This window comes from Gorilla gorilla, chromosome 6 (genome assembly GCF_029281585.2).
Source record: "Gorilla gorilla gorilla isolate KB3781 chromosome 6, NHGRI_mGorGor1-v2.1_pri, whole genome shotgun sequence".
Lineage (NCBI taxonomy): Eukaryota > Metazoa > Chordata > Mammalia > Primates > Hominidae > Gorilla > Gorilla gorilla.
The window spans coordinates 146,360,289-146,387,653 of NC_073230.2; the positions used below are offsets into that span (position 1 = coordinate 146,360,289).

The window sequence follows — 27,365 nt, forward strand, 5'->3', positions numbered from 1 at the left end:
CTTAGATTTATGTGGTTGTCTCTGGACAAATGACATTTGGGAAGTCTGCATAAGTACTCACTGCAGTCACTCCTGCCCTGCTTCATGCCTTCCAAAAACCATATGACAACAGGCAGAGATTTCCATGATCTGGAAAGGGCAGCCTGAACCCTAGACTCACCACCTGCAGGTCCAGCCTGTACCTGGCCATCCTGAAGTTGGAGATAACTATTTCTATGGACAACTCCAGCAGTGGCCAAAAAGCCAGGCCTGTGAAAAATAAAGTCCTTTCTGGCCACCAGCAGGAAACCAGCCAATCTCCATCACCTTCTGCAGATTTTTTTTTCTATTTTTATTTATTATGAGCATTTTTTACATGGTCATTCTTCTGAATCTCTCCTTACAATTTCTCTGGCAGTATGAATTTTCAGGACCACCTTAGAGTTAAAATATATGCGTAGAGGCCAAGAAGGTATTTGAATTTAGAGTTCATTGAGTCCCATTGTATTAGTTGGATATAGCTGCTATAACAAAGTACCACAGAGTTGGTGGCTTAAACAACAGAAATTTATTTATTTATTGTCTTGCAGTTCTGGAAGCTACAAGCCTAAGATCAAGGCATCTGTAGGGCTGATTTCTTCTGAAGGTTCTCCCTATGGCTTGTAGATGGCATTCTTCTCCCTCTGTCTTCACACAGTCTTCTCTCTATGTATTTCTGTGTCCTAATCTCCCTTCTTATAAACACACCAGCCGCACTGGATTAGGGCCTACCCTTGTGACTGCATTTTATCTCAATTACCTCTTTAAAGACCCTGTCTCCAATACAGTGACATTGTGAGGGGGTTAAAACTTCAGCATATGAATTTGGGAAAACACAATTCAGACCATAACATCCATGATGAAAGAGTTTATTTCCCTCAGTTGGGATCCTTGTATGTATGAATTCATGGCCATAATGATTGTTTTTACCTTCTCCAGCAAGAGAGCAGAGCCTGACTTTCTGGGAGATACAGATCTCTGTCATTTAAAAATTCTGTGATGAATGTAGTTGGTAACCCAATTGAACTCAAAAAATATAAAGGCTCTGAAAACAAATGCAGAACCCATTAAGTTATGCAGTGAATAAAGAGAAAATGTAAAATAATTTTCCTGATTTTGTGAAAACTATATTTCAGATAATCTGGGAGAAGTTTGATTTAAAATTGTCTCCGTCATAAACATTCTGAGTTTGTTTTTCTTGTCAGGATACAGTTCCAATTAAGAGTGTGGAATATATGGTCATCATACAACTGTCTTTGCTGGCTTCTTTTGCTATGTTATTTATTTGGGTTAGGAGACTGTACCAATCCCCTCATCTATGCAGAGGACTTCAATTTGCACTCACAGACTGCCTGCTTCAAAGTATTTTTAAAGTATTTTTGTGATTCTCAGTGTAGGGGAGTTTTTCAGTCACTTTCTTCAGGTAATTCACCTAATATTTCCTTCTGGAAAATGTGGGTTTTCCAGATCTTGCCTGAGTCCATCAATCCATTAAAATTGTGGTATAATGGCAAGGACTTACCTTGAGGTTTGGGCTTGGTCAGTTTGCCACAGGGCTTGGAGATGGTGACAGTCTTCTGGCATTCGGCATTGTGCAGGGCTCGCTTCAGACTTCCTGTTCTGGTCTTCAGGGCCGTGTTCAGGTCACATTCTCCCCAGGCCTGGAACTGGTATTTGCACTCCGCTAAAGGCAGGGTAGAACCAAACAGAAATCCTTGAAAGATCCTATCGTACTTCCAGGATAATAAAGGCACACTTTTATTTGTAACTTTTTTATGGAAATAATTATAGATCCATATGCAGCTATAAGAAATAATACAGAGTGTATGCGTGTGTATTGAGTTCTGTTCAATTCTATCACATGTGTAGATGCATACGATCACCATCAATATACACCATTAATACACATTAATATACACTATTAATATACAGTCCCAATACAATAGTGGGTCATTCTTTATAGTCATGGCCTAGCCACCTTCCTCCTTCCCCACCTCCTTAATCCCCGGCAACTCCTTATCTGTTCTCTAGCTCTATCATTTTTCTAGCTTAAAAATGTTGCATAAATGGAATTCTATAATATGTAAACTTCTGAGATTGGCTTTCTTTTTTATTTAGCATAATTTCCTGAAGATCCATCCAAGTCATGTGCATCAACAGTCTGTTTCTTCCTATTGCTGAGTAGTATTCCATGGTCCCAATGTACCCCAGTTTGTTTAACCATTCATCAGCTGAAGGACATCCGAGTTGTTACCAGCCTTGGGTTACTACAAATAGAACTGCTATATAAATTCATGTATAGGTTTTTATGGAAACATCAGTTTTCATTTCTCTGAGATAAATTACCATGAAACTGCTGTGTTACATGGTAAATGCATGTTTCATTTTGCAAAAAACTGCAATACTCTTTTTCCACTGTGGCTGTACCACCTTACAATTTCCACTGGCAACATATGAGGGATCTGGTTTCTTGGCACCCTCACTAGCATTTCGTCTTGTCACTATTTTTTATTCTAGCCACTTTGATAGATGTAGAGTGATATCTCATTATGGTTTCAATTTCTAGTTCCCTAATAAGGAAAAGATGCTGAATATATTTTCAGGAGTTCATTTGTTGCCTATATATCCTCTTTGGTAAAATGTCTGTTAATGTTTTTTCCCCACTTTCTTATTGAACTGTTAGGTTTTGTTTGTTTTGTTTTTTTTTGTTGTTGTTTTGTTGTTTACTGTTGAGTTTGAGAGTTATTTAATATTCTCAATGTAAGTCTTTAAGATATACCTTTTAAACTTTTTGTAAGTGGGTTTTTAAGGTGCCCATATACAATTTAAGACCAAATGTACCTGTTCTCCATCACACTTTTATAGAACTTGTCTATATCCACTCAAATAAAAAATACCCCAAAGATTACAGAGGGAGAAAAAGACATACATGTATACATCCATTATCCTTCCTTACTTGTCTATGGGCCACAATGCACTTCCATAGAACACAGATAGGACATTTCAGGCATCATGTCCCACCATGGCTAAGAAAGACAAAAAGTCTGGATTGTGGAAGAAAGAGGTTATTTGAGGGTTCAATACTGGATATAAAGTTGAAAGTGTTGAGAGATCCTGTCTCAGATAGATAGATCAGGCCAGCATAAGACTGACTCCAGTCATTGGGAGAAAGATTTATGAAACGTGGCTGTGAGCAGCCCTGCTGAACTCAGTAAGTTTATCTGTGAACCTGTGTGGAGGGTGGGGAGGGATCAAATGAGAGAGAAGGTCTGAAAGTGACAGGGAGAAACATGCAGAAGCAGGAGAATAAATAAGAAAAGGGGAAAGGAAAAATCAAAGGAACTTAGAAATAGAAGAAAGGAGAGAGAAGACAGATCAATTAACATTATTCAGAGGAATCAAGGATATATTTTATGTCCCTTCGGAAAGGCAGTGGTTCCCAACCAGGGATGATTTTGACCAACAGGGGACATTTGGCCATAGATATTTGGAGACATTTTTAGTTTTCACATCTGGAGCGGGTGAGGAATGCTACCGGAAACTAGCGAGTAGAAGCCAGGGATGCTCCTAAATACCCTAAAATGCACAAGACAGCCTCCACAACAAACAATTGCCTGGCCTGAAATGGGACCAGTCTGGTCACTTTGTGTCTGGTAAGATAAAGTTATTTAAAATAAAAAGTACTTATCCTTAAAAAGACATTTGGTGGAAAAATTTGAGAATTATCTCAGAGTAGGAGATTAACTCAGTAGCATGAGGCTTACCTCCAAATTGCTTCTTCCAGTTGCAGGGGATCTTACATCTCTGGGTCTTCATGGTTTGCTTGCACTCAGCTCCAGTCCGAGTGCCCTCCCGTGTGCCCAGCCCACAGTCTCCACTGGTGGGCACACACACACTCCACTGCCATTCTCCACAGTCAGACTTCTTCACTTTTTTTTCTGAATGAAAGGAGGAAAACCTAATCAACATACAGAAAACTCCTTAACTTCCAGATATAACCAAGTTCATTCCTGAGCACCTTAATTGCAGGATCTGTGTTTTTTTTTATCTGTATCCTTATTGTCTAATGAATAGTAGAAACATGATGAATATTAACCAAATTATTGAACCAATGAATGATCAAGAGGAGAAAGAAAACTGAGAAAAGAGCTAAAACTAATATTAATTGAACTCCCTCTTACTATGTGCCAGAGACTGTGCTAAGTGATTTAGTGGCATCTCCTTTTAGAAGCAAACATTTCTATAAAAGAAGAGATGGTCAAAAATAGTTCTCCTAAAAATGAAGAAAATATTCTATTAGAAATAACAGTTGTCAGCTGGTCAAAGTGGCTCATGCCTGCAATCCCAGCACTTTGGGAGGTCGAAGCAGGCAGATCACAAGGTCAAAAGATCGAGACCATCCTGGCTAACATGGTGAAACCCCAACTCTACTAAAAATACAAAAATTAGCTGGGCGTGGTGGTGCATGCCTGCAGCCCCAGCTACTCGGGAAGCTGAGGCAGGAGAATCACTTGAACCGGGAGACAGAGGATACAGTGAGTTGAGATCGCACCACTGCACTCCAACCTAGTGACAGAGCGAGACTCCAACTCAAAAAAAAAAAAAAAAAAAGAAATAACAGTTGTCAAATGAGCCATTTCAGTGCAAGTTGTTGTTCCTTTCTCTGCCTTGTAGAAGGAATGACATCATACAAATATGGTGCATCACAGATTTAAACAGACTGTCAGTTCCACAGCCTACTTATGACTTTGGGAGTGGCATAGAGAAGGTGCTTTATCTTCTCTGTGCCTCAGTTTCCTCCTCTGTAAATCTGAAATTAAGGAGAAAAACAAGTTGCAGTGCATTTTTTTTTTTTTGAGGTAGAGAGGTAAATAATAAAGCACCTGATTACCGGTCAATGTTCTACACATAGTAGCTGCTAATTTGATCATTATATTAATGATCATCATCGTCATGCAATCCAAGACTTACAATGGGAGAAAAACAAGACAGGATATTTCTTAGGTCCCTCTAAGTAATTATTTTTAAAAAGGGAAGATTGAAGGAATAGAGGAATAGGAAGGGAGAGAGGCAGAGTAGAAGACAGGAAGCAAAAGCAGGTAATTAGGCTAGATGGACATTAATCAGTGAAGCATCTTGCCTTCAGAACCCTACTGCTTACCTGGTTTCTCTTTCTTCCCTGCTTCAGCAGTATCCACAGCTGCCAGTATGAAAATGAATGCCAAGAAGGCAGCTGCGAATTTTCGACGCTGCTGCTGGTACTGTTGAGCCTGCATTCTAGGAATAAACAGAGAAAGAGAAGAAGGTGGCATTAACCTAAGTCAGAAAGGAAGACTCATTGAACCCCTTGATGAAAAGGCTCCACTTTCCATTTCTGGAATGTTAGATTTCAGGAAGATTCATATCAATTATCTTGGGTAGAATTTTATCTATTCTCACCAACAGCCATTGAAATAAGTGCTCTTCTGCAATCAATCACGTATTCACTGACAAAATGCAACAGTTCTTCACTTAAGACTTCACAACCATTTGCTAAGTATGACTCAGAAATTATGGAAGCAAAAGAACTTTGAAGGCATGCATTTGAACACAGTCCTACTGTCTTGCTGATAGCATCACTTGGTAATATCGACAACTACAGCCATCTTCAAAATTCCTGACAATATTAAAAACAACCACAGCAATGATACTGCTGTACACAAGACCAATTTGAGTAGACATGATGAATGAATTACCTATACAAGTACATGTTTACTGTTTCTATTTAGATGTATACACAACAACCAACATCTCTGACCTTTTTAAAATCATTGTCATAATCATCACTATCATCTTATCATTATTCCATTATTTATTGATCTAACAAAGAGTGAATCCCAGAAGTAGAGCTAGCACACCTGTGATACATATCAAACACAATGATAAACTCGCATGTGCTAAAAATCCTCTAATCTTAGGATATGGTGAAGTCTTTACACTCACTCATAATAGGAAATGCTCACATTTGATGTGAATCAAAAATCCCAAGATATCATTAGAAAGACTCTCCTAGAACTTGAAGCCACCTGTGACAGCCTAGTGTCAATATGGTCACTTAGCCAAAACACCCTTGAGAAAGTCTCAGTCCAAGCTCCAGGACAACCCACTTCCCAATGGCTACACCATATCATGGCTGCAGCAACTTGCCTGGCAGTTATTGAGCTCCATCTGCTGTGTTAGCGGTGTGTTATACTTCATGTAAAAATGGTTGTAATGACCTATGATCATAGGCTGATAAATTTTTTTCCAGAGGTAGTACTAGATTAGTTTAGGTGTTTTAACATTCTCTTTAGTGTGAACAATAAAACGTTTCAGGTATATAAGGGGTTGAGATTATTCTTTTCTCTAATTTATTTTCCTCATTGAAAAATATCTATGAGATGATATCCTTGCCTGTGAATTTTTCTCCTTTTCTGTGGCATTGGATATGCTGTCTCTTATTAGTGTTTTTTTAAATTTATTTATTTTTAATTTTACTTTAAGTTCCAGGATACATGTGCAGAATGTGCAGGTTTGTTACACAGGTATACATGTGCCATGATGGTTTGCTGCACTTATTGACCGGTCCTCTAAGTTCCCTCCCCTCACCCCGCACCCCTCAACAGGTCCTGGTGTGTGATGTTCCCCTCCCTGTGTCCATGTCTTCTCAATGTTCAACTCCCAGTTTTGAGTGAGAACATGCGGTGTTTGGTTTCCTGTTCCTGTGTTCATTTGCTGTGGATGATGGCCTCCAGCTTCACTCATGTCCCTGCAAAGGACATGATCTCATTCCTTGTTATGGTTGCCTAGTATTCCATTGTATATATGTACCAAATTTTCTTTATCCAGTCTATCATTGATAGGCTTTTGGGTTGGTTCAATGACTTTGCTATGTAATAGTGCTGCAATAAACATATGTGTGCCTGTGTCTTTATATTAAAATAATTCATATTCCTTTGGGTATATACTCAGTAATGGGATGGCTGGATCAAATGGTATTTCTGGTTCTAGATCCTCAAGGAATCACCACACTGTTTTCCACAATGGTTGAACTAATTTCCAGAATTTACAAGGAACTTAAACAAATTTATAAAAAACAAAACACAACAAAAAAAACAACCCCATCAAAAACTGGGCAAAGGATATGACAGACACTTTTCAAAAGACATTTCTGCAGCCAACAAACATGAAAAAAAGCTCAACATCACTGATCATTAGAGAAATGCAAATCAAAACCACAATGAGATACCATCTCACGCCAGTCAGAATGGCAATTATTAAAAAGTCAAGCAACAATAGATGCTGGCAAGACTGTGGAGAAATAAGAATGCTTTTACACTGTTGGTGGGAATGTAAATTAGTGTTGTTTTTTAAAATTGATGGCTTTGGATTCCAACATATGGATGAAGCATATTTCACTTATCAATTAAAATTAATATTTTGAACCTTAATTTTTTCCCTGAATCACAAGCCTAGATTAGCTACTCACCATCTCCAGCACTTTCTACAATATAAGATAAGGTGCTTTGTTCTTCCTCCTGAGGCTAAATTCTTATTATATCAGATTGGTGCAAAAGTGATCATGGCTTTTGCCCTTAAAGTAAAAATCGCAGTTACTTTTGCACCAACCTAATACCTCATGAATGGTCATGCAGAAAAGTTTCTACTGATTCTGAGGCTTTTCCTGTGCTTTTAATTGGGTGTGAATGGTAAAAGAAGCCAGTCTAGACTCATAGGTTTGCAAGTCTTTTCAGAGTTCTTTGAGTTGGGCACTGGTACATCAGTGCTACTATATCTTTCATAATGTACTCAAATGTCATTTAAAATTATTAGGTGTAAAGTAAACCAAAGTGGAAGTCTTTGAGCTTTCCCCAGAGGCTGGCTGAAAGCCTTCTTTCTGTCACTTTGGCAGAAGCTTTTCATTTCAATTGTTTAAAAGGGCAAATTATTTTTTTGATTCAGAACTTTAAAATTACAATATACTTCTTTCCAACTTAAAATTTACCTGCATTTTCAACAGTTACTTAGAAATATCAGAAGTATTTAGGTTGTTGAGAATTAGATTACTGTGAGAATTTGGAAATTCCCATGGAGAACGCAGAACTCTTGAGAGAACTTTCTGCCCAAGCCATGGGATGCTCATCCATAGTCCTGTGATACCTACAGCAGGAAGAGAGGCCAGAAGCACCTCAGAGCCCACTGGAGAAATATGATAACTTGGCAGAAATAGAAAGACTCTACCTTCCGTAAGTAATACAATAACACACATATACACACACATGCACACACAGAGTTATTCATGGCAAGGTGCTATCACTGGCAAGTTTTAACCTCAGCATTTCTAGTTTTATATATTGTTAGACTCTTGTTTTCATCATTATTTTCAAAAAGATTTCTCTTAATCCAGTTCTATTCACTGATTTCAAGGAAAAAAACACACAGGCCAGAATTTCCAAATCAAATAAAATTTTTAGTATAGAATAGTCTACTAAACAAGTCATTATAACTGAAACATGAGCTGACTGGAAAGAAGGAAAGGTAAGTACTAGATGGGAGTTGGAGAGATAGTAGAATGGAAATACACTCTATCTGCCTCTAATGTTAATTTAGAATAATTAAGAACATTAAGAATTGAGTAAATGGTGGATTTCAGCACTTAAATATTCTATGAAAAAAATGCACACAAGTCCATGTGTACAGTGGGTCACCTGTGTACAATACGTGTTCAACAACAGCTTTGAATTGAAGAACACTGTTCTTCTCAACCTCTTCTCCCCTTCCTTCTATTTTGCTCATCATTCTACTTAAGCCTATATTTTGAGAACTTAGATGTTTCTGGGTAGAGAAAATGAATAAAGGTTATTTAAAAGAAGAGAGTAAGGAGTTTTAAAAATGCAATGATTAAATTTATCCAAAAATTCAAGTATGCCCAAAACAATACCCAACTAGCCTGCTGGTGCCTTGCTGTTGCAGTAAATACTTGAGTAACTAGTATACATACGGGTAGATAACAGTTGCCCTTGCTTGTGATATTTGCATAGTTGATTGTTTATTTGTCCTTAGCACCAAGTGAGAGCAAAAGCTCTTCCTGTATGAAGTTTAACCCTACCTGTTCTCCAACAGACTGAGTGCCAAATGAGAGCAGAGGCAAAAACATTGATTCTAAGGAAGTGATCAGGATCGTGGCATATTTTTTTTAATCTGGGGAAAATAAAATAGTGCGAGAATAAAGCCTTACTAAATTGACTCCATTCTTTTGAATAATTTACTTGTTTCTCACCCCCTTTTCCTACTGCAGTCATTCTTGTACTTGCCCTAATAGACTTAATTGCATATTAACAATTAAGTTGAAGACTACCATATTTGGGTGCTGGTGTCTGGAAATAATTGTTAAGTTATCTCAATGAAATCTGAAACTCAATGATTAAAAGACATTAAAGAAACCAACTTTAGGAGAATGTGTTTATCTATTAAATCTCAATCTCTTTTCTGGATAAATAGCTGATTAGGAAAAGAGAGCTTCCCTTTTCCTTAGTATTTTAAGGAGAGCTAGAATTTTCAAGGTGGTAATATCTAAAGTAAATACAGGGAAAGGATGCTGGAAACTGTACTTTAGCGACCTATTTGGGGGATTAATACAGGATCTGGAGGCAAAACCTTTGGCTCAAACTTCAGCTATACCACCTACTTTTTGAGTGTCCTTGAACAAATTACCAAATCACAACAGATTGAACTGTTTTGACATCTGCAAAATGGGGGTGGTTGTAACAATTACTTGAGAGACTTGTCATGAAGATTACAAGATACAGACATAGAAATAACCAGAATATTAAGAAATACAGTATTAGTTGCTGAATAAAATTAGTGTACCCCTTTACTCTTATTACTTACTACAAAGAAGTGCTTTTTTATCAAAAAAAAATAAGCATTATACTTTGTTTTATCTAGTATTATCCAAAAGCAAAACAAAACAAACAAAAAGAGACAGAGAGAGAGACATGATTTAATTGAGACCAACTAAAGTTGTGTTCAGCCTTATCAGGACACAAATTAAATCTGCCTTTACTTCTTCGAAGCTTAATAAGAACTCAAGGACCTTCATCCCCAGTATTTCTTTTGAGTTCGCTGAAGTCAAGAGGTCCAATGTTGCAATGTTGATAATTAAGAAATATGTAAATGCAATTTAACTTGTATGAAATAAGAAAATACGTCTCACTTTGCAACTACATATTATACCCTTCATGTGATAAAACTATTACGCCTCCCACTTTTTATTTAAAGTACCTAAGATTTTAAAATAGCTACTACTCATTACACTTTTTGCTAGTGGAAAATATCAGCAAAACATGGCATTAAACAGAGGAATGAATAGTCATAATAAAAGATTGTCTCTGCCCTTTGTCAATACCTGGGGATGTGTAATTTACCAAAGAAGTGCTGGAAACAATCAGTTTTGAGAGTAGCCTCATATGACAGTAAATGATTTGTGATGCTTCTGCATTATTTGTTTCACATTGCCAGATTGTTCTAGATATCGTGTGATTCAGTTGCATAAACTCTCATGAAGTAGTAATTTTCTGACCTCTTTATTGTAAAACAAAACACAAGTTATAGAAAAACCACACAAACCCACTAAAGAGCTTAGCAAATTATTGTAAGATTTTTCCAGTCATGTGAGAAGGCTTTACATGTTTCCCATCCCAATGACAGTCTCATCCCTCCAAAAGTAACTCATATAGTAATTATTTATTTGTATTATTTGAAGGTTTTATTCAAGGGTGCTTCCCTTGACTTGTCTAATTTAATTTAATTTAATTTTATTTTATTTTTAAACTGATACATCTTTCAATTTGCTTTTACTATACAGGATTACCCTCCATCACTTTCTTTTTCTTGCTTTTTACTTTTACAAAACCCAGGCCATTTAATCATTAATATCCCATATTCCAGATTTTGATGATTGCAAATTCATGGTGCAATTCAATATTCTCTTCAGCTGCAAATTGGCAGCTGGATGCAGAGGCTTAATCAGACTCAGGTGCTATCCCTTTGGTAAGAATGTAAATAACATTGCATTCTTTCACCAGGAGCTACAAAATATTTGGGTTTTGCTCTTTTGTGATGTTAACAGCCATTGGTACTTAATGAGTATGGATGGGGGTTGCAAAATGGTGATATTCTCATTCTAGTCTTTCATTTTCATACAATACTTAACATAATTCCATAAAGAAATGTCTTCCTTCATCTAATATTTTGTTCAGCTGTTTAAAGTTCATAAAGATATATAGGATAAATGCTTGATTCTTTCCTTTCATTTATCTAGTTTTCAAGATTATGAATTTGCTGTCTACTATCATTAAAATACAGCCAATCACTTTTTCTTTTTTTAATGTTATTATAAATTCATGCATTTATTCATATTTGATAGGTTTTAAGCCATCACATTCTTTTTATCTTTATTGAAGCTCTAATTGTCCCATCTTTGAAGAATCTTTGTTTGTTCGTTTTGATAATAATAAATGATATTTTAAGACCAAAATCTGGGCACTAGGGATGCTCAGCTTCAATGAGTCTGTCTTTATTTCCAGCCCATTTTCTGTGAGCAGAGTGAGGAAAGGACAAAGGAAATGATAGAACTAAATATAAAATTAATGATTTGATTATCTTACATTACATAAACATTAGTCTCATGGTAATAATATAAATATTAAACCCACCAATTACGAATTTTAAAAGCAGTTAAAATGATTTTACATAGATGATCTCCTTTTGGCTCTCATTTTTATAGTTGCTTGACATCTATGTAATCAGACATTTTAGTCATGACATACAAGGGAAAATTTCCCCTTTGCCCTGTGAAGGTTACCTAAAAATCACTGAGAAAAGGTAAATAAATAGGAGAAATGGCATATACATTTATTTGATCATATTTTTACGTGACATGGGAGCATTCAGAACGAAGACCCAAAGATTCAGGAGAAAAACTATCTATTTTTATGCCTAGGCTCAACAAAATATGGACAGCTGTGTAGAAGTATGATTAGGCAAAAGGTATAATCTAGTGCTAACAACAGGCTGAATGAGGAAACCAAGCAAGGCCAGCCTGTTTAGAGTCTTCTTGGTCTCTCTCTGTGTACCTTTGCTTTCTCTGCATGTGGGGCAGGGCCCTCTCTGGAATGGAGATCTTATGATTTATACTCAAACAAAGTAGGTCAGATAATTTCTTTATGGCCAGTTTTTACACAGAAAGGTGTAGGGAAGTTAGAGTAATATCTTTAGGTTCTACGGCTAGTTTTGGGGAAAAAGAGTTCTGGTTTCTATGACATGCCTTGTGGAAGAGTTTCTATGACTATTCAGAATCTATTTTACTTTCCCTTATAAATATAGTGTTATTTTACCTGAGATGCCCAAGGGATTTTTTTCTTTAAAGTACAACAATTTTCCTGAAAAATAACTAGGTGTTTTTCATTTTGGTTAAATATTTTCAGACAGTAATGAGATCTTTGCTTTGCTTATTTTCAATATTTGTCATTTTATCTCAAATCCTTTTTATATTTTTTATTTAAAAGCAATTGCTTTTTTATCTTCAATTTATCTTAAGGTATTACTTGTTTATTCAATCTTGTGTCCCTTCTAGTTTAGTCTTCATTTCTAAAATAGATTTCTTATCATTCTAATTCTTTCCTAGTTTTGTCACCTCATTGCTGAGTTTTCTGATTATAATTTGTGATGCTCTTTTACATTTTATATTGTTTTCTTAGTGTTTTCTAACTCATTTTGAAACAGTAGGTTACTGTAGCAGGATGAGCCACAGACAAAACCCCTCAGACACCGAGATAGTTAAGGGAGTGGCTTTAATCAGCTGGGAGCATCAGCAGCCTAGCGTCTTAAAATCGGAGCTCCTCAGATGCTCAACTTTTGTCCCTTTTAAGGGCTAACAACTCTAAGGGGGTCCACATGAGAGGGTCGTGATGGACTGAGCAAGCCAGGGGGTACGTGACAGGGGCTGTGAGCACCGATGGTCAGAGTGAAACAGAATAGAACGGGAGGTTTCACAATGTCCTTCCATACAATGTCTGGAATCTGTAGATAACAACAGTTACTAGGTCAGGGGTGGAATTTTAACTACCAGGCTTAGGTCAGGCAGGCCCAGGCCTGGTTTCAGATCTGGTTCCTTGGTTTCAGGTCTGGTTCCTAGGTGCTGGGCTACCTGCCTTTTGTTTCTCTTCTCTTTCCTTTTCTGAGTATAAAACAACATGAGAGGGTCTCTCTCGTCCCTCATTTCCCCCCTTCGAGACTCTCACTTTTTATTAGTTGGAGTTCTCACTCTTATTTTTGCTACTTACGTCTTCTTGTGCAATAGATTGATAGTGATTCATATAGTACACTTGTGCTGAAGCATTTTGGTGAATCAAGGTAGCGATGAAGCTTTTTATCATTTGAAGAAGTACAGGTAGCAAACAAGGGAGCAGTAAGCAGGTTCCTATTACTATTATAACTCTTATTATAAGAGTTTTAAATTTTCTTAGTGCTGGGAACCACCTTCTAAACATGGCTTCAGGGTCGAATCCATGCTACACTTGTACAGGCACATGTGCCAGTTTTGTCATATTTTTAACTATGTCTTTAACTACTTGCCTTTGATTATCTATGTGTAGACAGTAATTAGTAAGGTTAAATTTCTTATAGACCTCTCTTTCAGCTGCTAGCAAGTAGTCAAGAGCCAATCTATTTTGATAGATAGCATTTCTTATCTGAGTTTCTTGCCGGGCCAGAATAGTCAAGGCTTGACAGGTTTTATTAGTGATGATTTCTAAGACAGCTTGCAACAGTATGATTCAGTTGAGCATGTAAATGGGGGTCTGGTATCCCCATGAGCCGTCTTGTGCCTAAGTACCAGGCCTATAATATTGTATGATTCGCTTAGGGGGCTATTCATTATTTTTCAATTTTTTTATAGCTATGCTTTTCTTTTTGCAGGAAGCATAGACAGGGAAGCCCAGGAGTTCGCCTGTTTTTATGGGTAGTAGGAAGAAAGATGGTTTAATAGTGCCAATAACACAACTACCTGACCGCTGGTCAGGCAGCTTAGCGTAGGTTCTATGTCCACATACCCAGTATAGCCTAGTGGGGGCCGTCCAGTCCCGGTGGGATTCTGAGTGGACTTAAATGGTCTGCAACTTTGGAAATCTACTGAATGGATTTTTATCTGTGTGTTTTGAACTCCACCATGTAACTGTTTTTGTGGTACTATTACACAGTTTTTGTCCTAAGCAACTAAGTCATCCTACAGAATGAGTGAATTCTTTCCTTTTTCTAGCTTTGCAATATTGTCCAATAATTGAAACTTTTAGAACCTAGAAATGATCAGGGTGATTCTTTAGGGCTGGGAACTCATCAGGAACTGGGTCTGTAGGCTCTAATTCTCAGGCTTCTTATGGCCATTGATCTCCTGTTACAGTTCCTCCACAAACATAACATTTAGAGACTGCGCTACATACCTTGGATAGAATAGCATTATGCAAATGAGTTTCTTTTAGAGTCCCGGTACACTTATAATAACCATAAAATAATAGGACAGTAGCAATCTTTTATCCTACCTCAGTGACTTGATGTATATACTGGGAACAGTCCTCAGTCTGAGGAAGGTCAGTTGAAGTCCTTACTGTGCAAGTCCAAATTTTAAGGAAAATGAGTCCCGCGATGAGTTTCCTCATGCTTCGGCCATGAGTGGACCAGTCAGCTTCCGGGTGTGACTGGAGCAGTGCTTGTCGTCTTCTTCAGAATCACTTTGCAGGGGTTGGCGAAGCTGCTCCCATCCATGTACAGCTCCCAGTCTACTGATGTTTAAGGATGGTCTTGGAGGTTGGACCCACTAGAATAAACTGAGTCCAATACCTCTACACAGTTATGTTGAACTGGGCTCTCTGATACCAGGAGTAAGGTGGCCAGGTTTAGGGTGTTGCAAACTTCAATGGTTATGCAGGGATTTTCACAGAGCAAGCTTTGGTATCTAGTTAGTCTAGCATTCATTAGCTAATGATGTCCTTTGGTGTTTATTAAAGTCACCACAGCATGGGGGGACTTTAGGTTTTGCCTAAGAGTTAGCTTATCTGCTTCTTGTGCTAACAGGGTCGTTGCTGCCAGGGCCCTTAGACATGGGGGCCAGCCTTTGGAAACCCCTTCTAGTGTTTTGAGAGATAGGCCACTGGCCTTGGCCAGGACCCTACAGTCTGGGTTAAAACTCCAACTGCCATTTTTTTTTTTTTTTTTTTTTTTTGACACATAGAGTGTAACAAGTTTTGTCAGGTCAGGTAGCCCCAGGGCTGGGGCCGACCTGAGTTTTTCTTTTAACTCATGAAAAGCTTGCTGCTGTTGGTTGTAATAGATGTAGTTTATCTAATTTATATTTTTATTAACCGTCACCTACTAAAATATTGAATTAAATCCTGTAGCTATTTGATGTCAAGCTTTAAATTGATCTGTATTCCTCGTGGGACTCCAACTGCGTCTAAATGGACATGAGAGTCGAAAGACCTATAAGGGGCTTCTCTCGCTTTACAATGTCTTATTTTTTTTCCTTCCGGTTGATGAAATGTCAGAGTGAAAGGGATAGCCAAATGGACTAAAGTATAAGTGCCGCTCCAGTTATTCGGCAGAGTGCCCAGTAAAGGTCTACCACAATACCACCACACATCCGCTTTGGGATGAACAATGGCTGACTGATTGATAAGCTCTTGAAATTTCTTAAGCTCATCGCATCCCTTCAGGTCTCCAAGAATGCTAAGTTTCCTCCCTGTCGTGAGAGACAACGAAATGAACTTAGTGTTGGGAGACGGAGGCTGGATGGCCCTCGGGGGCTGACCCGCAGGGTACCAGACTTTGGGATATAGCAGAGAGAGCCTGGCATGACTTATTAATCCAGGCTGTAGAATCCTGGAAAACAGCTACCATGCAGCCCACGCCTGGCCGACTGGAGGACCACCTTAGTGGAAGGGAGACAATCAGGGCCTCTGGCCTGCCATGTGCACAAGCATAACAATTGCTTTTGTTTAACGTGCAGATGGAATATTTGATCCATTCCAACCAGGCACTTGCATCTTGGTATGCTGTCTTAATTGCCAAAGTTTGTTTTAAGTTTTTAACTTTTATGATCTTCTTGTAAAATGAATGTTTCCTTTAGCACCTATTTTTATTAGTTTTTAGACCAAAGAAAGCCAAATACCATTTTACATTTAACAGTGCTTTTTGTATGATTTTTACACTAGATAAGCTACATTTTACCTTTATATTAGTGTGTTATTAATGTTAAACTTAATTTTAATAAAACTTTATAGACATATTTATCTAATTTTTAATGTTTGATCATAAGTAAGATTTTATAGACTCTTTTTAACCTTTTATAATTTTTGTTAAAGAGGAGATTGGTGCTTTAAGAAAAACCTGTTGCATTTTTACTTTAATGTCCATTTCACAGAAAAACTGGATGATACCTTTTTAACTTTAGCTAATATGGTTACACACAGAATTTTCTTTACAATTAACGTTTTAAAACTTGCTTAAACTTTCAAAACAATGATTTTTTTTAACTTTTTAATGTAGGTAAAAATCCACATTCTTATGCCTCCTTATAGTCCTTTTACCAAAGGTATATTTTACTTTCCTTATACACCTTGCACATAAACTGTTTCTTCAATAGTACTCAGGAGGCCTTATTACTTTTAAATTATACAACATTTTTTGCATAAATTTTTTTATAACTTTTTTTCTTCCACGACTTTCGCAGACAATTCTTCAACATGTCTCAACTTTCTGACTTATTACAAACATTTTTTTTTAAAAAAACAACCAGTTAATTTATTTCAGGACAAGAATTTACCATATAACACTCTTTTTACATAAATTCTGCCTCCCCTCTTTTTTTTCTTTTTTTTTTTTTTTGAAGATAACCATTCTTTTTTTTTTTTTTAAAGCGAACTTTCTTTATGTCTGTGGACTAGATGAAGGCCACAAGATTAGAAGTTACTATAATACATGTTACACTGTTAACTTTTAGCAAACTTTACTTTTGTTGAAAACCTTGTAAGTTTGGGATTTCAATTATTCTTTGCTATTAATAAGACCTTGTTTAGTCTAAATTAACATAGAATTGGTATAGATGGCCTTTTTTTTTTTTTTTTTTTTCCTGTTAGCAAAGCAGCTGCCGCTACAGATTGAACACATCTGGGCCATCCGCAGGTTACTAGGTTAAGGATTTCTGATAGGAAGGCCTCAGTGCTTTCCGGATACGCCCTTGTTTACACTGACAACAAAGTGGTATTACAGTGTTACAGAGTTACTGAGAATACCTTTAATTATCAATTATAGGTTTTAAATATGCCTTGGCTTTTAAAGGAATCAGGTATATTGTATTTTTCTTAACTACTTGTATATTTCTCTTTCTCTTGTTCTTTCTCTCTTTGACTTTCTCTCTCTCTCTGACTTTCCTTTTGCCTTTGTCTCTTCCTCTCTTTCTGCCTCTATCTTTCTCTGTCTCTCTCTTTTCTTGACTCCTTCTTTGTCTCTCTGTCTCTTCCTCTCTGTCTTTTCCTCTCTCTCTTTGCCTCTTTTTCTCTCTCTCTCCTCTCTTTCTCTCTGCTGGTCTTTCCTTGCCTCTGCCAGCCGCTTATGCTGCTGTTCTCTTAACTACTGTTGGGGGTACGGGGTCTAAAACCAGCTGTAACTGTCTATGTAGGGAAACTGGTCTGCGTGCCTTGGCTTACAGGTTACTTTGTGCCATACCTCTGAAACAAGGGACCTGTCTAGGCTTCCTTCTGATGGCCAACCCACCTCAAATGCTGGCCAGTCTATTTCACACAAAGTTCTAAGTTTTCCTGGTATCATAGTAACACTGTAATCTCCCTTAAATCCTTTCTTGACATTTTTCAACATAGTTCCTAGCGGGGTGGGCTTACTTTGTACCTGACCCGTGTCTCCTCGAGACAAAACACCACGCTCGCACCACACGCACACTACAAAACAAAGAACGGGTAAAAAGGGCACACACACACTTTTACAATTTACGCCAAACCAGAATCAAAACCAAAATCGGAGTATCAGGAAATCCAAGCGAGGTCAAAACCAAAACCAAAGTATCAAGCAATCCAAGTCAAGTCAAAAACAAAAAACAAAGTGCCGATACAGGCATACTGTGGGTGATCAGGCCACGCTTCCACTCGAATGGAGTAGGCAAGTTCCCAAGACCAATCCTGTCAAGCAATTCAAACCAAGTCAAAACAAAAACAAAAACCAAAGAGCCCATAAAGGCACGCCGTGGGTGATCAGGCCACGCTTCCACTCAAATGAGTGGGCAAGTTCCAAAGACTAGTCTTACCAAGTTTTAGACGTCCGGACTCCAAGTGCCAAGTGCCAGTTCCTTCCCGGTGTTCAGCCACTGCGTTGATCCTCCACGGGGGCCTGCCACACACAGCTCTGGCGAGACGTCCCACCGGGGCAAATGCCTACCCGGGAGCGCTCTCAGGATCCGCGTCGCTCCGGCTGGTTGGAGTCCCCCGCAGGGATGTTCCACAGGGCAGGCTAAAGCCGCCTAAGGAGCTGCCTGGACCGTCCATTACTCACCTCGCTTGCCGGTCAGGGAACCAAGAAATGCAGCAGGACCAGCCGCGGACAAAACCCTTCAGACACCGAGATAGTGAAGGGAGTGGCTTTAATCAGCTGGGAGCATCAGCAGCCTAGCGTGTTACAATCCGAGCTCCTCAGGTGCTCAACTTCTGTCCCTTTTAAGGGCTAACAACTCTAAGGGGGTCCACGTGAGAGGGTTGTGATGGACTGAGCAAGCCAGGGGGTACGTGACAGGGGCTGTGAGCACCGATGGTCAGAGTGAAACAGAACAGAACGGGAGGTTTCACAATGTCCTTCCATACAATGTCTGGAATCTGTAGATAACAACAGTTGCCAGGTCAGGTCAGGGGTGGAATTTTTACTACCAGGCTTAGGTCAGGCAGGCCCAGGCCTGGTTTCAGATCTGGTTCCTTGGTTTCGGGTCTGGCTCCTAGGCCGGGCTACCTGCCTTTTGTTTGGCTTCTCTTTCCTTTTCTGAGTATAAAATAATATAAAACAATATGAGAGGGTCTCTCTTGTCCCTTATTTCCCCTTAATTCTTTCCTAGTTCTGTCACCTCATTGCTGAGTTTTCTAATTATAATTTACGATGCTCGTTTACATTTTATATTGTTTTCTTAGTGTTTTCTAACTCATTTTGAAACAGTAGGTTACAAAGATTTTTGTTGTTCTGTTTCTTGAGCATATTCAGAAATTCTTGAATTGGCCATATAAATAATGGTCTTCCCCTTTTTCTGTTCATTCTCTCCTTTTAAGTTACTTTGTATGAGATTTGACCTCAATACATTTCTCTTGTTCATATTTATGTTCACATAGCTTTTCTAATTTCACAAAATCTGTTCTTCTGTTCTTTCATATAATGGTGGAAACATGGTATCTATCTTTCTGAGATTTTCACGTTCTGTTCTCTTCTTACTTTTATCTAGTCTTTCTCTTTCTCTTTTGTTTCTATTGTTGCTCTCTTGATCAATTTTGATTTTGTTCACAGCAGTTTATCCTTACAGTGAGTTCCTGCCCCAGAAGGGAGTCCTGGAGGGTCAGCTTTTATTCTCACACTGGCTCACCATGATCTACAGTGCACTTGTGTGGGCTGTTTTGGGTTCTCCCCCGTCAGATCTGTCTCATGTTGCTTCTCTCTATCTTGTTTTGTTCAAATACCGATAGCATGCAAGTCTTGTGGTTACTAGTGGTTTGCTCCCATTCACTTTTGCTTTCAGGTTTGTGAGAGAAAAATTTATCCTGATTTTTGCTTTAAATCTTGACCATGGGTTTTGGTCTTGCTATCTGTCAAGCTGCTTCATCTATTTTTTTTTTTTTTTTTTTTTTTTGAGACGGAATCTTGCTCTGTCACCAGGCTGGAGTCCAGTGGCATGACCTCTGCTCACTGCAACCTCCACCTCCTGGGTTCAAGCGATTCTCCTGTCTTGGCCTCCCAAGTAGTTGGGATTACAAGTGTGCGCTACCCTGCCCGGCTAATACAATAATTTTTGTATTCTTAGTAGAGATGGGATTTCACCATGTTGGCCAGGGTGGTCTCGATCTCCTGACCTCGTGATCCTCCCACCTCTCCCTCCCAAAGTGCTGGGATTACAGGCATGAGCCACCGCGCCCAGCCTGCTCCATCTATTTTGATGTGAAGATTCAGGAAGTTTCCAAAACTATCTTGACACCTCTTTCCACCCCAAATGAACACATTATTTCATTAAACGTTTTGGAGTCAACTACCCTATGCCAGCCACTGGGTGGTATTCTCAAGACACAACAGTGACAAGTGATAAGACAGATGTTTTGGCTTGTTCTCATGAAGCTTGCACTCCGATAAAGCATCAGTGACAGGTAAATAGCCAATTATAATTCACTGTCCTCTCATAAGAAGTACAGAATGTCATGAAGTACAAGGGAAGGGCAATTATTTTGCATTTCCCTTTTTTGATTGTCAATTAATTTTAAGACAGGGATTCAGTTAAGGCCAAAGATTTAATTTCCCTGAAGTTCCCTATAAAGTGAACAAAACCACTTATAGCTAGAAGTTCTTTTATAAGGTATTAGCTATTAATAGATGCCCTGATTATTTTTGTCATACAGTCAAATGCTTGTCTTTTCTTATTCACCAGAAATAATTTTATTTTAGTTTAAGAAAGTACAGTATTCAGTTAACAAATTTATTTATAGTACTTACCATATTCAAGGATCTGTTTTAAGCACTTTACAAATATTGACTCATGGTAATATTAAATGATATTTGGTTCATTACAAATAGTGTATCCATTTACTAAATTATTCAAAAACTTTGTAAGAGTTGCAGCCTTTGTGGCATACATTATTCTAGGCAATAAAAATAAGGAGTTGAACAACACAGACAAGATTCCTGACCACACAATGCTTATATTTAGTGGGCAAGCTGGAAAATAACATGGAAAAAAATAGACGACTAAAGAGATTCACACACAAGGTAATTTCTGATTGTGGAAAATTTGTGACAAGAAAATTAAAAATGATATCATAAAGAGTGACCCAAGGAGGACTATTTAGGTAGGGGGTTATGGGTGGCTTCATCCTATGGCTAAGAAAGAGCAAGTGAGGTATGGTATCTCTACTGAAAATATTTTGCATCATGGACTCCAAATTCTCACTTTTCCTTCCTCGTTATTCCCTTCTAAGACAAGAAGGCCTCCAAGCTTTTAACATTCTTCTGGAATTCAGTAGTTAGCCATCCATTTCTCCTGATTGATATTGTTCTCCCCATTCTACTGCAGGCTCTGCATCCACATAATCTTCCTGGCTTTGACCAACATCAAACAATTTCTCACTCTTATTGGCTCACTAGCAGGCAATCTGATCAAACCTGAAATCGTACCAATTCATAATCTGTATTAATATCCAATGTCATATAATTTCAGAATTAAAAACAAACAAATCAAGAAATGTTTACATTTCCCAAGAAAAATAATGTCCCTTTTTAAATTTAAACATGATATCACAAAGTGTTCTTTTCCCATGTGTTCTGACTTGGTAATATAGTAGAAAATCCGTTTTGACTAAAAGCATGGAGCCTTATAACCTCTGCTCCCTATTAATCTTTACAAGGATGAGTAGGTTTCATGAAAACTGTCTTCTACTTCAAATTCATCTCTAATTACACAGAAGCACACAGGTGTAAGAAAGAAACAAATAAATCAACCAAAACAAGTATTTGAAGGAAATACACTGGGTTTTCTCTTTATAATATAACTGTGATAGTAAAGGTATGTTTGTTCAATTATTCTGGGGAGCCAAATGAGTTCAAAGAGAACTCGGCTGTTTGTATTATTCCTTTACTGCTTTAATTTATTATAATTGATAAAAGCTGGAGACTGACTTTGAGAATCACAGAATTGTTTAGTTTCCTCCTAATCCTTTTCATGTCTGTCTGCTGCGACATGGTACAGGGGAGCAAATAAGAGTTTTAGACCAAGTCAGAGCTGAGTGAGAATCACAACTCTGGCTAGGGAATGTGAAGCAATACATTTACTTTCTCTGAAACTTATTTTTCTTAGCAATAGACGTGGGTATAATATCTTCCCCACAAAGTTTTGGGATTAGAGATTACGTATGAAAATTAAGCAACACAGTTCCTGGCACACAGCAGACCCATAATATCTTTTCTCAATAAGCTTTTCTAACTTCAATTGCAGCCCTCTTGCCCCTTCATCTTTAATTATACAAAGTCAATAAATGGACACAGTGGATATAATTTCCCTATACCAGCATGCCAAACACTGACTGTTCCTTGGGTAAAAATAGCAATCCAATTCTTCTTTTTACCAGATTATTGTACTATCTTCCTAATTCATCTTCCTGTCGTCTTTCTTATTTCCTTCTAAACCACAATCTGCTGAGACCAAGATGTCTAGACTGTCTAAAAGCTTTCCTTCTTGGAGGCACCTTTCAGTCTGTCTTTTCCACTCCTGCACCCCATCTATGTATCTTTAGCCAGAAAGAAGTACTTATAATTATTTAAACCCAGAAACATTTTAATCAACTGATCTTTTGCTCATGCTATCTTGTGTGATTAGAAATTCTTTCCCAATCCCCTTTCCTGGCAAATCCTTATCACTGTCCAAGGTTTAGCTCAAGGCTTTCGCCCTCAACAAAGCCTTTGCCAAGATAACAGTATCGCTATCTCTGGAGCACATTGTGCCACATCCATTCCACGGACCCTCCTCATTCACAACCCTGAATGTGCACGTGGCATATTATTGATTCCATAAAATGTGGCATATAAAACTGAAAAGGAAATGACATGAGCCATCTAGACCATTATATTTAGTAACTATCATGTCTTTAAATCTCTTCAATTTCTCTTCTTTGATTACCAATGCTAGCAATTGACTTTCTTTTAAGGAGCTATTTCTCTCTAAAAAAACGAAACTAGAAATAAAATAATGTCCCACATTATAATTGTAATGCATAAAGGAAGTAGAGAACAACAAAGCTGTCCTGAAAGGTAGATACTGAAAGTCCACTATAGTTCCTTACTAGCTGTTTGATTGGTTCACATACACTAGCCAATAGGTAAATTCTCATCTGAGAAAAACTACCAGCAACACAAGTCATGGACGCTTGAGGTCCTACTAGAATAACTAACATTTAGAATACTGTCTACTGATGAAGTTCTATCAAAAGCCTTTGGATAATAATATAATTTTCTGTGCATGCATGTGTGATTGTGATTGTGTTTGTGTATATATAATACTGTGTATGTGTATACACAAACACTTGTATTCATCTTCCTTCAGTAATCAATACATCCTTTAAGGGAGAGAACATTATCTCTCTGTTATTCATTTGTAAAGTTTAGAACAGTGTTGACACACAGATTTCATTGATATATTTGTTAAATAAATGAATAAAATAAAGAATAAAAATGGCCTTGGTAGCCAATATAATAACTGACTATGGTATCTAAAATAACACCCACCTACACATCTCTGTTCCCTTACTGGGCTTTACTTTTTCCTTAGCATGAATTCATGTTGGATGTTGTATTAGCCTGTTTTCACACTGCTATAAAGAACTGCCTGAGGCTGGGTAATTTATAAAGGAAAAAGGTTTAACTCACCCACAGTTCAGCATGGCTGGGGATGCTGCAGGAAATTTACCAACATGGCAGAAGTCGAAGGGACAAGGCAGCAGGAAGGAGAATGAACACAGGAGGAACTACCAAATACTTATGAAACCATTGGATATCATGAAAACTCAAGTAGAAGGACCATGTAAGCAAATGAGTGGAGGTGGCATTTATAAAATATTCAGTGACAAATGTGTAGAGTCTAGAGCACACAGTAACAAGAAACAGTGGATGGACCTCAAAAGAAGACAGTGGAAATGAGTTAATCCTGGGAGCTGTGAGGGGGAATAGAATAGAGACAGAGTCATTAAGTAGTCTGGAGAAGAGACAAGGAAAGACCACGGAGAGGGGAAAAGACTGTGAGTTGTATGAACATGACTAAAACCCTAAGTTACCACCAAGGGGTCAGCTGCCATATTCAAGAGTTCATCAAGATATCCTTTGCATAGTTCTGTGGTTATTGTCCTGGTTTGTCTTTATTTTTATCAGTTTTGTGGGTGTTTTAGGTACTTCAGCTCACTTTTGCTTATTTGTTTATTACAAAGGTACTATAATTAGGAGTCCAGAATAAGCACTAAGGCCTCAAAATTTCAGAAGCGCACACACACACACACACACACACACACACAAATAGCCTCTTATTTTCTTATTTTCATTATTTTTATCAACAGAGCACTGGTGTTTCCACAAGGAAGCACCAAGGGCTGCAGCAAGGCATTAAGAGGGGCCTGAGAAGGTGCCCTGACCTCCCTGCCACACCCAATAGCGCCCCCTCCTTACCCCAGCTGTGCCTAGAGCAGCTCCTCCTTCACTACTCACTGACTTCCTTGTAAAAGTCCATTTGTCAAAAAAAGGAAATACATTTAAAGGCCACTGGTCTACCCAATACCAAGGTCTATCTAGTTAGGAGATACAATAGTGACACAGAACAGTATTTTTCTTATATACTTTAAGTTCTGGGGTACATGTGCAGAACATGCGGTTTTGTTACATAGGTACACATGTGCCATGCTGCTTTGCTGCACCCATCAGCCCGTCACCTACATTAGGTATTTCTCTTAATGTTGTCCCTCCCCTAGGCCCCCACCCCCCGACAGGCCCTGGTGTGTGATGTTCCCCTCCCTGTGTCCATGTGTTCTCATCAGAACAGTATTTTTTTAAAAGATAGAATAGGAAAAATGCCTGACAGATGGTGATGTAAATATGAAATCTATTATTAGTATGAAAGATGCCTTGCTCACATTAGGTACTCAAAAAATATTTGTGAAATTATATTTAAAAATAGAAATTTTATAGTTAACTATTCTGTACTTTATAAAGTCTGAAATGATTTCATCTTGTCATCAAAGATCAAACACATAGCCTAACAAGTATGATTATAATCATGAAGAATTTATGACAGAAAATCGTAAGGCATAAGAGGCCTATTTTAATATAGTGGAAAGAGAAAAGGTTTTGAAGTCAGAATTTTTCACACTGGCTTCATCATTTCTTATATGTAGGCAAAGTACTCGATTTCTTTTACTGTCAGTATCCTCATCTATGGAAACACAGAGTTTTCATATGCACACTTATAATTTGTTTGAAGAGTACAGTGAGATAACATATAAAATGCCTGGCATCCTGTGAGACATGTATTCAGTTCTCCATCAATGGTAGCCCTTGTGGTTCTTTGAGGAAGAGAGGGGAGGTGAAGAAGTATTTATCTCCCCCAAAAAAACGTCAGAGGCAGCTTTGCACAGAGGGTGATAATGCAGCCTTTTAAGATGGTTTAGACTCTGATAAGTAAATCTAGAATGGAAAGCATTTCCAATGGAAGAAATAGAATAATCTAAAGTTTCAGGTGAGAAATCAAGAGACCAGTGTGAAGTATATAGGTCAGTTTAGTAATAAAAGAAGAAAGTATGGTATAGATGAGCTGAAGCTCCAGAATTATCATTAGTATCAGCAACTATTTCGTAGACCACCTACTATATGAAAGATAATATCCCAAGTTATGAGGGAGATACAGATGGGAATTACATGTGATATTAGAAACCCTACAAGATTACAGGCTCATTAAGAGGATTCACCCAATAAGATTATATACCACATCTTTGTGCGAGACATAAAAATGCTGTAACTAAAAGCAAAGTGTTTATGATAATATTCTTGCCAAAATCTCTTGTGGGAAATTAAAAGGACACTTCTCAACTTTTGGCAGTAAATCTTTTTTTAAAAAAAAAAATTGTATTGGCAAACTGAATTAGGTTCTTAAGGCAAGACTCTCTAGTATTGGCAAGTTGCAAATAAATGCCCCATGTTGACTAAAAACACAAATCCATAATCATTCAACCTAACTCAGTAAGAAACCACATTTAAAAATGTATAGATCTCAGCTTCAAATGAAAAGGTATTTCTGCCATGATTCTACCACATTTTCATACACTTCTGAAACAACTCAGTATAGCTTTATTAGCTACTGACTTCAGATGGCATTTCTAGTAACTGGTGGCTTTATTTGTTCAGATGAAGTGACTCAATTACAAACATAATTAACAAAACAGCATGCAGGTTTTCAAATTCACTGCCATACAACTAAGCAAATGGTGTCCCACATTATTATGTATTTGGGAGGAAGTAACAAATAACTATTGTTTGGCTGATCTTGGTTATGTTTGTGAGGCAGAAATGTCGCAGGTCAGCATCAAGCCCCAACTCAAAGAAAAACCTCTCCTACAAAGGTCAAACACCTAATGAAAGTGTCCATCTGGGAACTGAGAATTTTGAAGAGGGATCTAAATTTGTTAATTGATCTGTTACAGACTATTAAATTTGTGCCAGAAAAGGAATTGATTATTGCAAGGCAAGTCCCTGAATGACCCTAGAGACCCAGATCTTCCTCCTTTCTCTAATGTAGTTCAAGGGCAACTGCAGAACGTGCTGGGAACGCAGCATCCTGAGATAAAGAGAAACTATTAGAACAGTCCAGGCTCTGTTCTCATCCCTCTTAGAAGAGGATGTCCTGCAATGCTTTAGCTCGGAAATTCCGGTTACCCCTGGATATAAAACCAGGGTGAAATGGGTTTTGAGGGCCCCTCAGCTGCAGTGTGATATGGGGCACATGTACGCAAGACTTCACCTGCCTTGGGCAGTTTTCATGAGGTTGGGGACCTGGCTTGCCATTGATTCCAGGCTTCTATTGTCCCTTGCTGCCTGTCTGTGAGTAATATAGTTGCTTTGCTTCACTTGTGTGAGTGTTTTGTTTCACCAGACTCATGCAAGTTAACTAATACTGGTGCATGGTATTGGTGAAGTCTTTAGAGTCCTCTCCTAGGATGTATACCAGTGCACAGAGAACTTGCTTCACAATTATTGCTTTTAACAGAAAAAAAAAAGATCACAAAAAATATTTACTCAGTAAAGTTTGATTGTGTCTGAAAAGCTGTACCAGTTTTCTCAGTTTGATACTTAGAAATATCAGAGCCTTAATGAAATAGTATTCTATTTACAATCCAATGGAATCACTCAAAAAAACTACCAGAATTGATAAGTGAGTTTAGTAATGGGTTACAGGATTCAAGGTGAGTACACATATATAAATTATACAACTATATGTT

At 37.9% G+C, this 27,365-nt stretch overlaps 1 protein-coding gene across 4 annotated transcripts in view; it reads right to left on the reverse strand.

Moving 5' to 3' along the window:
- PTN (pleiotrophin) overlaps positions 1-27,365 on the reverse strand; it is a 116,120-nt gene that overhangs the window by 22,240 nt on the left and 66,515 nt on the right. For 2 of the 4 annotated variants that reach the window (XM_004046283.4, XM_019031693.4), the window contains exons 2-4: positions 5,180-5,295; positions 3,783-3,956; positions 1,541-1,702 (exon numbers count right to left, since the gene is read on the reverse strand). In XM_004046283.4, the coding sequence (XP_004046331.1) occupies positions 1,541-1,702; positions 3,783-3,956; positions 5,180-5,294 (451 nt within the window). In that variant the 5' untranslated portion in view covers position 5,295. Of the gene's footprint in view, positions 1-1,540; positions 1,703-3,782; positions 3,957-5,179; positions 5,296-18,654; positions 19,193-27,365 lie in introns of those variants that run through there. The other 2 variants (XM_019031692.4, XM_055347191.2) reach the window with 2 other exon arrangements.